General features: G+C 46.2%; 1 protein-coding gene across 2 annotated transcripts in view; it reads right to left on the reverse strand.

Annotated features, from left to right (window-relative positions):
* The window catches only part of Itpr2 (inositol 1,4,5-trisphosphate receptor type 2), a 397058-nt gene that overhangs the window by 183755 nt on the left and 199796 nt on the right, over nt 1-13507 (reverse strand). For both annotated transcript variants that reach the window (XM_021191683.2, XM_029533962.1), the window contains 2 exons: nt 4425-4615; nt 1886-2028 (listed from right to left, as the gene is read on the reverse strand). In XM_021191683.2, coding sequence (XP_021047342.1) covers nt 1886-2028; nt 4425-4615 — 334 coding nt within the window. The remainder of the gene's footprint in view (nt 1-1885; nt 2029-4424; nt 4616-13507) is intronic.

The following is a 13507-nucleotide window of genomic DNA, read 5'->3' on the forward strand; positions in this document are numbered from 1 at the left end:
GAAAATATCTAATAAAATAATTAAAAGAAAGAAAGAAAGAAAGAAAGAAAGAAAGAAAGAAAGAAAGAAAGAAAGAAAGAAAGAAAGAAAGAAACTGGTCCTTCATGACCCTGTGAGACACATCTCCCTAGAGGAACAGCGTGAGGAAGCCTGAAGGAAATTATGGGTTCCAGTGTCACAGCAAGAGCACTATAGGATATAACTCTCCTCTTAGAATGAGGGCCTCGGGATATAACTGATAAGCCACGTCCTCTGGCTAGTGCCCAGCTGATGTTCTCAGCCATCAGAGTTGAGGAAAGGGATCTCCCAAGGAGCCTCTCTCCGTCCTCACTACAAGCCAGAATCCGACCAAGTTTGCTGAGGAGGAAGTGGGTTCAGACAGGTGACACATGCTTCCAGTTACACAATCCTAATGGAGACACCTGGAGATAGACATCTAAGCTCATGAGTGCTGCAATTCACCAATGAGCCGCTGGGGCTTCAGGACAGAGTCCCAGCATGACACAGGCTGCACACAGACATTCAACATGACAAGTGACATGAAAATTTACACAGAGGTACTTTTAAAAGCCAGTAAACTGGACCAAAAAAATATTTATTCTGTTCCAGGGATTTTCTGGTCACTGAAGGCATCAAAGAGACAGCACTTGAGTTGGTCAGGGAACAGGGAGAGGAGGGCTAAGAAGGCCAGCCTGGCCAGGAGAAGCATGGAAACAGGAGAGGAGAGGCTGATGGCCCCGCCCACAACATGATCATAGTGAACAGGCCAGGATGCTGCACTAAGGAGTCCAGGGTACAGGCCTGATTCGGGGGATTACCGATTTGTGTGCATGCTGTCCCCGAAGCCCCTCCTTACTGCGTCAGAAGTATTTTAACATTCTATAGTTTTTCTAAGCCATGATTTTATATTATCCTTGCCTACATAGACCTGAAAATCCAGTGTCTGAAAACCACAGATTCTCTTTCAGAAGAGTAGAGGAGGATTTGAGTGGACCCAAACCAGCTGCCTGGCAGGTGAATGCCCACTCTAACCTCGTCTCCCATCCCACTGCCTGTGGCCACGCTGAGTCCATGTCCTTCCCCAAGGCTGTCCCCCACCCACTCCTGTAGAGCCATCCGTCAGCAGGAACCATGGGTTAGATTCTCTGGAGGCAGTGGGGGAGCTAACTCACCCCTGGCTGGGGCTCCACAGTCACCAACTCTGCTTCATTAGAGTACTATGCACAGCTGTGCCAGGGCCTGGCATGGCTCATAATGAAAGTGAGCTCTAGGTCTCCAGCTCTGATTGCCAATGGAAGGAACTCTTGGCTATTTGAAGAGATGGGAAGCGGTGGGCAGACACCAGTGAATCTGAGCCTCTGGCCATAAAATAATTATAATAACACAGATGGAGCCTTTAACCATCTCTCCTTCTAGCTTCTCTCTAACACAGACCACCTCCACCCTCCGCAGGGATCAGAACTGTTCAACTTTGGCTACTTTAGTTAACTCCCTCCCTCACCCTCACATCCTAGACCTCTGCTGTCCAACAGGGCTCCTCACTAACAGCAACATCCCATGTCTGTGATGTTGATCTGGTAGATACTAGCCACCTACAGACATTGAATATTAGAGATATAACTGAGGGGTGAATCATTATCTCAATCCATCTAAATTTTAATTTACACATCATGTATGCCCGGTCACTACCACACTGTAGATCCTTTGTGCCATGGTGTCTTCTGGAAAGGATCACAGGTGCTCTGGATTTCGTGGTCACATGCAGACTGCTACAGACCCTCTCTCCTCCATCCCGGAACAACCTGGGCCTGGCTCCTTCCATCCCAGCACAGCCCCCAGCCTGGCTCCTTCCATCCAGGCATGACCCCAGCTTGGCTCCACTTACTTGGACATGAAGGCACCACATCTTATCCTGGCGTCGCTTCCCTCTGGGAACAGTAGCTCTGGACTGTACAGCACATCCACCAGCACGGAGAACTCAGCCTGCATCATGGGGCTGAACTGCTGTTCCAGGGAGGCCACAACATCCTAAGACAGGGCACAGGGGACCTACATGAACACCTTTCAAGACACACGGAAGAACACTAACCAGGAAGCGATGTGGGAGTTTCATACAAGATGACTCTGGCTTCCCACAACACCAAATTTTTATATTTCAGCACAGTCTGATTTCATTCATTCATAGTCTCTCTCTCCCCCTCCCTCTCCTCGCCCCTCTCAGTATCTCCATATTTTAAAGATTTTTAAATTATGTATATATGAGAGGAGAGGTATATGCTAATGAAATGCTATAAAGAGGGTGTAGGCCTTATATAAAGGGAAATGCTCATCAGAAACAACCACATCTGGTAAAACCGGACTGCTATATTATCTGTTGTGGAACAAGTGGTGCCTGGGCTGTTCTGGGGTGAAGTTGTCCTTTCCTACAAGTCAGAATTGCTACCCATGACACCAGTGGCCACCCAGGTTTGCTGCTGAGACTTAAAGCATGTGCCAAGAACAGCTCCTGACACACGCCACACGTCCCCTTCAATTGAGATGTCGGCCCCTATTGTTACTGAATGTGCATGAACCATGAGCTCATCTTTCTCTCATGTGTGTATGTACGTGGAGGGGTACCTCATCCACCTCCAGATCACCATGCTATGCCTAGTTGCTCCACACGGTGACACATAACTTTATAAGGCCACCTGGCCTTGGCTTCTGTGACACCGTACTTTCCCACTGATATCTTGACCCCTACGTCACTACGTCCTGCTTGCTCAGGATCCTTCTTTCTGCTGCACCTACATCTTCACTGAGACTGTCCATCCAGTGCGGTGGTTGTCACCACTATATTCACGCTAAAATATTCAAATTGATGCTCCCAGCATAGAGATCTATCCATGCCACTCCAGATTCACACACCCAGCTATCTGGCTGGCAGGCAGATACCCAACTCCAACTCTTCCCCAACCTTCCACCACTTCACGTCTTAGCAAGTGGTGCTATCGCGTCCACCTTGGGGTAACTCCGGCTCCTCCTGCCTTTGCCCCGCAATTCATCCATCCATCTACCGGTCCTGGCCCTACGAGAAAATCCATCTCGAATCTATTTACCTCTCTCCATTACAGTTGATGTCTTATTTTTAAAATATTTTATTTTTAATCGTGTGTATGTGTGTGGGTATGTGCACATGAGTGCAGGTACCCATGGAGACCAAGCTCTGTGTTCACAGCTCAGGGGTAGAAATCCAAGAATAAGGATTCAGCAGTCTTGGTGCCTACTTCCTGCTGTGCACAGAGACCATGTTGCAGCGTCCCCATGTGGTACAGAGGATAAACACACCACCTTAGGTCTACAGTATAAGAGAACTAACCTCATTCCTGAGGTCCACCCTTAAGATCCTATCTCCTCCCAAAGTGTATGTGTCAATGTCTTATCTCAGAACAGTCAGCTCGTGACTTACTTGGAGATGAGGACTGGTATGTTACTAGGAAAAAATGAATTCATACGAGCAACTGTTTAACCCAGTATGACTGAGTGGTGTTCACATAACTGACAGAAATTGGGACACAGGTGTACACTGGCACAGAGGAAATACCAATGAGAAACCAGGCATCTAGCATCAGTGATGGCGATCTCACACAAAACTAAGCCCACCGAGAGATACCCAGATCTCCCACCTCCAGAATTATAACAGAATAAATTCCTGTTGCTTAAAACATCCTGCCTATGGTGGCAGCCACAGAAAATTAAAGCCATGTACCACACTTACTATGCCTGAACAAACAGGCCAGACCACGGATGTGGACTTGCAAAAACCATACAAGGACCTGGTGAAGAGAAGGACTGGCTCACTCTGACCAAAGGGATGTAAGTGAATAATGGAAGATATACTGAGTCAATATTATGGAGACTTAATTTATTACAGCTATTTTTAGAGTAAGCTATTTTTACTAATTTTACTACTAGCATAATAATTATTTTTATATCAAGGACTACTACTCACTAAGAAATTATCAGAGCACATCAGATTATATATACTCATTAAAAAGTTAAGTCAGTCAAGACAATCACTCCAGAAACTGTTCATTTAAGGGGTGGCGGTGGCAGAGAAGCATAGAAGAGAGTTTCACTCCTAACAAAATTTGACATTTTCAGGGCTGGAGAGATGGCTCAGCAGTTAAGAGCACTGACTCTTAACCGAGTCCATTCCAGAGGTCCCGAGTTCAATCCCCAGCAAGCACATGGTGGCTCACTACCATCTGTAACAGGATCTGATGCCCTCTTCTGGTCTGAAGATAGCTACAGTGTACTCATATACATAAACTAAATAAGAAAAAAAACAAGATTTGATATTTTCAACCCCATCATATTATGAGACACATTTTAAGGATGCAGGATTTAGAAAATATTCACGTCACTTCCTGTTCTCATTGTACCTGTAACTTTTCAATAATATTTCTGTAATCCCATGCTGGTCCTCCAAGAGCTTCCTTGAAGCGAGGTCCAGAGCGAGCTGAGAGTCTCCAGCCCATGGCTGCTCTCTGCACCGTACTTGAGTGGTTCTTCATGAAGAGTGTGTTGACCTGGCTGTCCAAATCCACCGGGATCGCAATCCCACGGTTTTTGGCTGAAAAAAAGAAAAAGAAAAAAGAAAAAGACGGGAAGCATTTAGCTCTCGATTTGGTTAAAGCTTTTTAAACATTAGCCAGATACACTAACAAACATCACAGACTTTTTTAAGAAGGAAAGAAAGAAAAAGAGGAAGGAAGGAAGGAAGGAAGNGAAGGAAGGAAGGAAGGAAGGAAGGAAGGAAGGAAGGAAGGAAGGAAGGAAGGAAGGAAGGAAGGAAGGAAGGGGTAAGTCTTTCAACGTTGCTATGTAATCTTTTCACGTACTTTCAGGCTAAAGTCTGTCACTATCATTTTAGTTCCCCAGACCAGTTAGTAACATGTGATCAGTGAACCTTCAAGATCCTATTTGATTTCTCAGTGGTTAATGTCTGAGATCCACTCCGACATCAATATGGAGAGCATTCTAACAATGAGCATGCAAGTCTCTACCTTCTCGGATGGCAAAGAAAATCCAGACAGAAAACACAGAGCCAAGTCCTGCCAAACTACTGACTTAATTAGAGGGTGTGTGTGTGTGTGTGTGTGTGTGTGTGTGTGTGTTTACATGTGTGTATATGTACGCCCACAAAACTGCATGTGATCAAATGTCTCACAGCAGAAATGGTGGAAAAGTTAAAAGGAAAAACAAACAAACCAACCTTCCTTGGGAGGCGGTATAAGGGGCCTGTCTTCCTTCCTAAGGCCCACTGGTACATGCATCTTAGCAGACTCAGTCACAGTGATGCTGAGCAATCAGGATGCTGACCCACTGGTACATGCGTCTTAGCAGACTCAGTCACAGTGATGCTGAGCAATCAGGATGCTGACCCACTGGTACATGCATCTTAGCAGACTCAGTCACAGTGATGCTGAGCAATCAGGATGCTTGCCGTGAGAAAAGGGGGTGCGGCGCTTCTACCACAGGGAAGACGTAACTAGGCCATTGGAGAAAAAACGAGCCCACAAAAGCCTGGACATGAAGCAGGCCTTCCCACACAGACAATGAGCCAGTAGAAGGTGTGGCCTCGGGCACACTGAGTCATCTGGGCTGCTTAAGAACCCCCCAAATATTAAGGAAGGAGGGCCCTCCTCCCTCTGACAGGCACAACTCAGAATCCAACGCATCCATTCTCACCCAGAGAACAGAGTCAGAGAAACACAAATATATTCCCTCAAGAAAGTGGGGAGTGCCAGATGATGGATGGTGTTAAGACTGGCAGAGAAGCAGAACAGAGCTTGACGTGATTCTAAACATCATCAGATAAAGGGCACCTGAAGGTGGTGTGTGTGTGTGTGTGTGTGTGTGTGTGTGCGCAAGGGACAGATCTGACTGAGGGGAGACCACATGGAGACTCCAACCACCAAGCAAGTCTCCCTTTAACACCCACTGTGGCTCCCCACCTGTCCCATAAACACACCCATATATGTGTGCACACTACTGCACGCACACATGCACAGATGCATGCACACACCACACAAACATTTGTGCACAACACACGCACACACTCACTCACAAAGGGGAGGTTCCCATGTCATTTGCCCAGTCCTGTTAGCCTTTCCCATTTCTGCAAGGATTCCAGGCCAGGAATAGACCTTCTAGACTACAGTGGACACTCATGCCAGCAACGACCCCTCCCACACACACCACCCATAGCAGCCATTGCCCATGACTACAACAAAGCCTTGGGGATCACAAATAAAACCATTAGCACTGAAAACAATGACCTTCCATGAAACATGATTCAAGACTAAGTGAGAAATATTTAATTCTAATTGATATCCCTAGGAAATTTGAGTAGACACCACACCCTAAAACTTTTAAAGAGGGGGAAAGAAGATCTTGAAAATTAAAACGTGGTTGTAAAAATAAACCTTCCAAAGGTTAACTAACAGAGAAACAGAAACAAAAGTGGAAAACTGGAAAAGGAAGCCAGGGAATCTTCTAGAATAGATGTATAAAAGACTAAAGGAGGGAAATTAAAAGATGTGAAGTAGGGTGGGGGCCAATCCAGGAAGATACAGACCTGAGAAATGGAAGTGACAATAGGAAAAGACATATTGAATATAAAGAATAAATAAATGTATTGAGGAAGCAGAGGCAGGCGGATTTCTGAGTTTGAGGCCAGCCTGGTCTACAAAGTGAATGCCAGGACAGCCAGGGCTACACAGAGAAACCCTGTCTCAAAAAACAAAAACAAAAACAAAAAAAAAAACAAAAAAAAAAAAAAAAAAAAAAAGTATTGAGGAGCTGGAGGAATGGCTCAGTGGTTAAGAGCTGGGGATTGATTCCCAGCACCCATGTGGGTCAGCAGACAACTGCCTGTAACTCCAGTTTCTGAGGATCTGATACCCTCTCCTGGCCACTCCAGGTACTGCATGCATGTGAACGCCTGCAGATGGGCAGACACCTGCACACATAAAAGTCAAAATAAACTTTTGTTTTAAAGATAAATTTCTTGCATGTGAAGCAGGGTGCCAAGTCTCTGAATAAATGACTCACTGGTTGTTAATGGGACTAAGTGAGCAGAGAGGCCACATTCTGCTGAAATGTTAGAATGCTGTCAGAGGTCGAACTTCCTTCCCCCCAAAGCAAATCTTGATGTCTGAGTTCTCAGTATCTGGAAATGTGACCTTATCTGGTAACAGTGTCTTTATGATGTCATCGAGATGAAGGTCTTCCCGAATGTCCTATCCACATTGACTGCTCTGTATCAGAAAGTAAGAAGAGAGAAACACACAGAACAAACACGCCATGTGAAGGTAGAAGACCGGGTTATAAGCCAAGGATGCCAGCCGCTGTCAGTAGACAGAAGACTAACAGAAAGGCCAGGTGCAGCCATTGCCTGGAGCTGCTGGGAGAACCTGGTGTCACCTACACTTACTGTGAGACTCCGACCCTTCAGAACGATAAACTATAAACGTTGCTCTGACAATGGCAATGTGAGATTAGACAAGTGAACACAGTGCCAAGTTAACACAAAGAGGCTTAAGGATGTCAAGAGAGAAGAGCAATACCGAGAAATATCAGGCTGGCCGCTGAATTCTCATCTGCAGGGCTGGATGGATGGATGGAACAGACAGACAGTGGTTTGGAGAGCTATAATCTGTACACAGCCCAACCAAAACTCAAATTCAATTCCCTGACAAGAACATTCCAGAATAGGTGCCTAAGAAACTTTTCTCTGAAACTCCTGTGCACAGAATTGCATCAAAAGAGAGAAAAGAATCCAAGAAAATGTCAACTGGGTAGAAGAAACTATGGCGACTCAAGCTGAGCTTGAACAAGAGAACAGAACTAGGAGCAAACCAAAGGTCCCTCATGACAGGGATGGCCCATTGGGAAACAGTTTAGTGCCACAGACTTCATTACTGCAAATAGTTACGCGTTTGTCTATCACAACCTACACCTTCCGAGAGAGAAGAATTAATTCTATTCCAAGCTGGAACGCAGATATCACAAATCACAACCGTGGGAAGCCAGTAACACAACCAACAAGAAGCAGAGAGAAGAGGAGGAGTATGGGGGGAGGGGCAGTGTTTCCTTGTGATATACGTGAAAGCGTGAATCTTAGAGCTACTCAGTCAAGAAATGGACACACACGGATCACAGTCACAGTTACAGCAGCAGGCACCAGAAGATGTGTTCTAAATGCTAAACATAGGAATGAAGAATGGGGAGAGGAGGAGGGAGGAAGGGAGGGAGGGAGGGAAAGAAAGAGAGAGGGAGAGGAAGAGAGAAGAGAAAGGTTCTCTTTGGTATTAATAGGAAAATACTAGTAAATGGGACTGTTACCACTGGTGAAAATTTACCACCAGAAAAATACTATTTAACACTTCTGTGAAACAAGAAATTCCTGTTGCCAACAGAGTCAGGTACCAACTTAAATGCAAGTTTCAGCTGAAGGCTTAGAACGCTGCAGCTGGGTGCAGCCCTCCTGACCCAGCGCACCGCAGTCTAGATTCATCTAGAACAGACCCTGCTGTCCGTGACAGCTTCCCGTGGAAGCACACGGTGCCTCTGTCCATGTCTCTCCCACGCTACATCAGGACACACTGGTTCCGGGACAGGCAGCCTCCACACTGCTGAGCAGCACATGGTTTTTATGGACACTCAGTCTTGATCCGCGATCAAGCTCTGCCGAGACTTCTGCTCTTTCTCGGGCATTTCCCACATGAGCCGCATTAGCTTTGAAGATCGGAGCAACTGAGCACTGTACGGTGCCTTCAGGGTCACTGTCCAACCAATCACAGTGACAAAACTTACAGACCTTCGCTCTCCTCACAAGGCACTGCAGCCAGGCTGTCGGCTCTGCTTAGACTGTGGAACTTATCGCCCCCTGAGTGGGTCAGACACATTAGAGGCTCCCAGCGTCTAAGGATGGCTGCTAAGAATACAGCAGACAGGGCTGGAGGGATGGCCTACTGGGTAAGAGTACATATTTCCACAGGATCTGAGCTCAGTTCTCAGAGCCCATGATGGTCTCCCTCTTCCAGACTCGGAGGTCTGTACTCACTGCACAAACCCACACACGGACACACAAGATATGCACGAATGTAAACAAGTGCAATGAAATTTTTTTAAAAATAATACAACATACAAGAAAAAGCTGCCGGAATACTTTTCCAAAGACATCCATGAAAATTTAGTTCAGTGCTGAGCCTCTGTCCCTTGTATGAGTAAATGTGCACAGCCACACGTGCCTACCCCGGGTCTGTCCATGAGTAGCCATTCCACCTCGTTTTCAATGGTGGCACATGGAGGGAAAGCTGAAGGCACTCCACCATCGTGAACTGTTTGAGTATTTTTCTGTTCCCCAATTTGCATGACCATTCTGACCTCTGACCTAGTGTCCTGCCTTAATATGAACGACACAATATGAACACCAGGTAAAATACGCAACTTTCCTGGCCTCAATGTAAACTGTGGCCTATGGTTAAACCGTGACTTTGAAGCCACAAAAGGTCACCCTGCAACCAAGGAAGACTCCAGGGGCACACAGGACACTGAGCCAACACTTCAAGGGCTGGGAGTGCAGCTCACAATAGGACATGTGCCCAGCACACATGAAGTGCTTGGTTCACTTCTCAGCATCACAAGACAACAGCAAACAAATTAAATTTTAAATAAACAACCTCTACAAACATGGTCCGAAGTAGATTCTCTGCTCTGTCACTACAGATACTAGTTTGAAATCAAAACGGAAAGTGCTGAGTTAGATTTCCACAGGTTGGTTAAAAGGCAAAGGCACCAGGAGTGGGGATCAGAAAGGAGCCCCAGGATTAGGAAAAGCATTTGTTTTACCTCACGCACAGGAGCACTGACTGGGAAAACAATGTTTTTAAGTCAACACTGTGATCCAAACTGAGTTAAATTCCATCAAGCTGGAACAATCTGGGCTCTGTGGTGTATGCAGTGTATACACAGCAGGGTGAATCCCCATGGCTAACAGCAACACGCAGCTAATGAGCCTGCTATGCCCAGTCATTCCTCATGCCTGCCACATGGAATAGGGCTCATATTAAAGTTCCTCTTTTGTCCCTAAGTTAGAACAACTGCCTTGTTAAGAGCGTGTCACCAGAGGACAGGCATCCAAGTCCCTAACAAATGAGTGGGAGAGGAGAGGCCAATACCCAGGCACTTTGCTTTGGGGACTTCTGCCTAGGGAAGATGACTTCGCAGAAATGAGCCACGGGGATTTTTATTACAAGGCTAGCCTCCTAATTAGGCTTATAAATCCTAAAATTTTCCTGGATATGACAAGTCTCTTCAGGGGCTTTAGGATGTAATCAGAATCTGTTTCTAATTATAATTCATTAAAAATTGTGTGTTCTGTGAACGTTTTTAACTAGCTGGAGTAACTGATGGTATCTGCCAGACTCAACCTTCTGAAAACACATACAGCTCTGTGAGAGGTGCCATGGAAAAGTGCTTAGATATACACACTGACAGGTGTGGGGGAGGGGCAGCAGGGAGAGGAAGCATTCATTAGAAGATGTGCTTGGGTGTCAACCCATCAGAACCAGAAGGAGCTGGAGGAGGAAGGAGGAAGACGTGGGAGAGAGCTGCACCTGCTCTCTGGTGCAAAGTCCTCAGAATAAATCCACACACAAGGATTCATGTCTGTGTGCGTGCATGTGTGTGTGCGTGTGTGCCTGTGTGTGTGCGTGTGTGCCTCTGTATGTGTGTGCCTCTATGTGTGTGTATGTGCACGTGTGTGTGTGCCTCTGTATGTGTGCCTCTATGGGCATGTGTGCCTGTGTGTGCCTCTGTGTGTATGTGTATGTGTGTGTGTGTCTGTGTGTGCCTCTGTATGTATGTGTCTGTGTGTGCCTGTGTGTGCCTCTGTGTGTGTGTATGTATATGTGTGTGTGCCTCTGTGTGTGTGCCTCTGTGTGTGTATGTGTACATGTGTGTGTGCCTCTGTATGTGTGCCTCTATGTGCGTGTGTGTGCCTGTGTGTGCCTCTGTGTGTATGTGTCTGTGTGTCTGTGTGTGCCTCTGTGTGTATGTGTCTGTGTGTGCCTGTGTGTGCATGTGTGTGTGCCTCTGTATGTGTGTGTGTGTGTGTGCCTCTGTGTGTGTGCCTCTGTGTGTGTGTGTGCCTCTGTGTGTGTGTGCCTCTGTGTATGTGTTCACGTGTGCAAGGGAGCATGTGCGTGCACATGCCTGTAAGAGGTCAGAAGACAACTGTGCCTGTACTTACTGACCCCACCTCTTTTTTGCAGACGGGCTCTCTCACTAGCCTGGAATTGGGCTAGTAAGCCCCAGGGATCCTCCTATCTCTGCCTTGACAGTACTGGAATTAGAGGCACATGCCACAATGTCAAGGCTCTTCATATGACTGTGCAGATTGAACTCAGGTCCCCTTGTGCGTGCTCCACTAACTGAGCTATTTCCCCAGCCCAGTAGAGATTTTAAATAGGAAGAACGTTGAAAGCATGGATACATGCTTCCCGTGTGACACTCCAACTCTACCACATGGATGTTCCAGCAGTTCTCAACCTGAACAAAGCACGTGCTTCTTACGGTTCCCCACGAACAGGAGAGGAAGGCCTGACTAGCCATCAGGAAAGATAAAGCTCAGTCCATACCACAAAACCTGTAGGTAAATGTATCCTAGAGTCTCAAAGTCAGACTCCCCCGCCCTCCCATCTTCTTTCCCCCTCCCTCCCTCCCTCCCATCTCTTCCCCTTTATTCATCTCCCTCTCTGTGACCCAGGAGGAACTCACAGTCTTGATGGCCCCAGTCTGCTGAGTGCAGAGGTACAAGCATGGGCCACCACGCTTACTTCCACAGAGCTCAAGGTTTTTAACAGCAACGCCAGAAAGACGCAGACAAACCAAAACTATGAAAATCCTCTGAGGATGGAACAACACCTCAGAATGACAGAAGCTATTCTGAAAATGAAATTAAACTTTAAGAAGAAATCGGATTGGGCTAGTGGCTTAGTAAAACGCATGCTTCACAGGGCAAGTAGCCAAGTTCCACTGTCCGGAACAAGCCAAGCATGGCACTGTGCACTTGTAAGCCAGCACTAGGGATACAAACAGGAGCACCCCAGGACTCACTAACCTACTTGGAAAATCCCAGACCCATGGAGAACCTCTAAAAGAGGGGTTGCCCTAAACCCAACTGCACACACAGGAATGTGTGCGAACACCGACACAAACTAAAAAATCCCTGTTATTATTAGTTATATTACAACACATTCTATATAATATAGAGTATATAGTATAATGTATAATATATAATATATAAATTTACATAATATATAAATATGCATTCCTTATACTAAAAAATATAACATTTCAATGAAAACTTAAGAAAACTAGCTACCGAATTGTCAAAGAGGAAGATGACAGCCAACCTCGTGTAGATAAAGCTGAGAGACTGCACCAAAGTCTAGCTCCCCATCATCCTCTCAGCTGTGGATCTGGATAGAACTGGTCTATAACTTCTGATCGCACATGTTCTTTTAACATACAAAAAGGAACTAAGTTTTTTCTTCAAAACCATTCAGCTTTGGCTAGTGCAGAAAATTAAATCTTAAAGATATACTTAGGTCAGTGTAGTTTTGGTGACTATTTAAGCCCATGGCTCCGGTATCTTGACATGAAATAACTGATCTGGGAACACTGTGAACACCTCTAAGTTCACGTTTACATGATGAGCACACATAAAGTCCCCTTAATTCAGGCATCTTTCATTCAATAAGCACATGTGAAGTCCCTGGCCTTCATTTATACATGAACCTTCATTAGTTTGAAACAAAGGTTCTCTATGCCTCCTTGAGTTTGCAATCCTCCTGCATCGCCCTCCCATGTAGCTCGGATGACAGTGTACCCCGTGACTGACTCTACTAGGATGACAGTGTACCCCCTTGCCTGAATCTGTCTGCTAGGATGACAGTGTCCCCCCGTGCCTGACTATGTCTGCTAGGATGACAGTGTACCCCCTTGCCTGACTCTGTCTGCCAGGATGACAGTGTAGCCCCTTGCCTGACTCTGTCTGCTAGGATGACAGTGTACCCCCGTGCCTGACTCTGTCTGCTAGGATGACAGTGTCCCCCTGTGCCTGACTCTGTCTGCTAGGATGACAGTGTACCCCCTTGCCTGACTCTGTCTGCTAGGATGACAGTGTACCCCTGTGCCTGACTCTGTCTGAGATTTCTAAGTGCTGTGCCCTGCACTTCCTCTAAGCCCTAGGCAGTGTCGAGTGGCATCAGTTCCCAGTGCTCTGCTGACCACTAAAGGAGGAAGAACAGAGAGGTGGGGAGCTCGGGAAGCAAAACCTAGAAATAAAATCTGGAGCGAGGCTGTGTGCTGTGCAAAAGCGAAGGCTGTGTGCTGTACGAAAGCACACAGTACCTGTTCCTTCCAATGGTATCTCTCTTTTTTTTTTTATTTT

The sequence above is a fragment of the Mus pahari genome, chromosome 2 (genome assembly GCF_900095145.1).
Source record: "Mus pahari chromosome 2, PAHARI_EIJ_v1.1, whole genome shotgun sequence".
Lineage (NCBI taxonomy): Eukaryota > Metazoa > Chordata > Mammalia > Rodentia > Muridae > Mus > Mus pahari.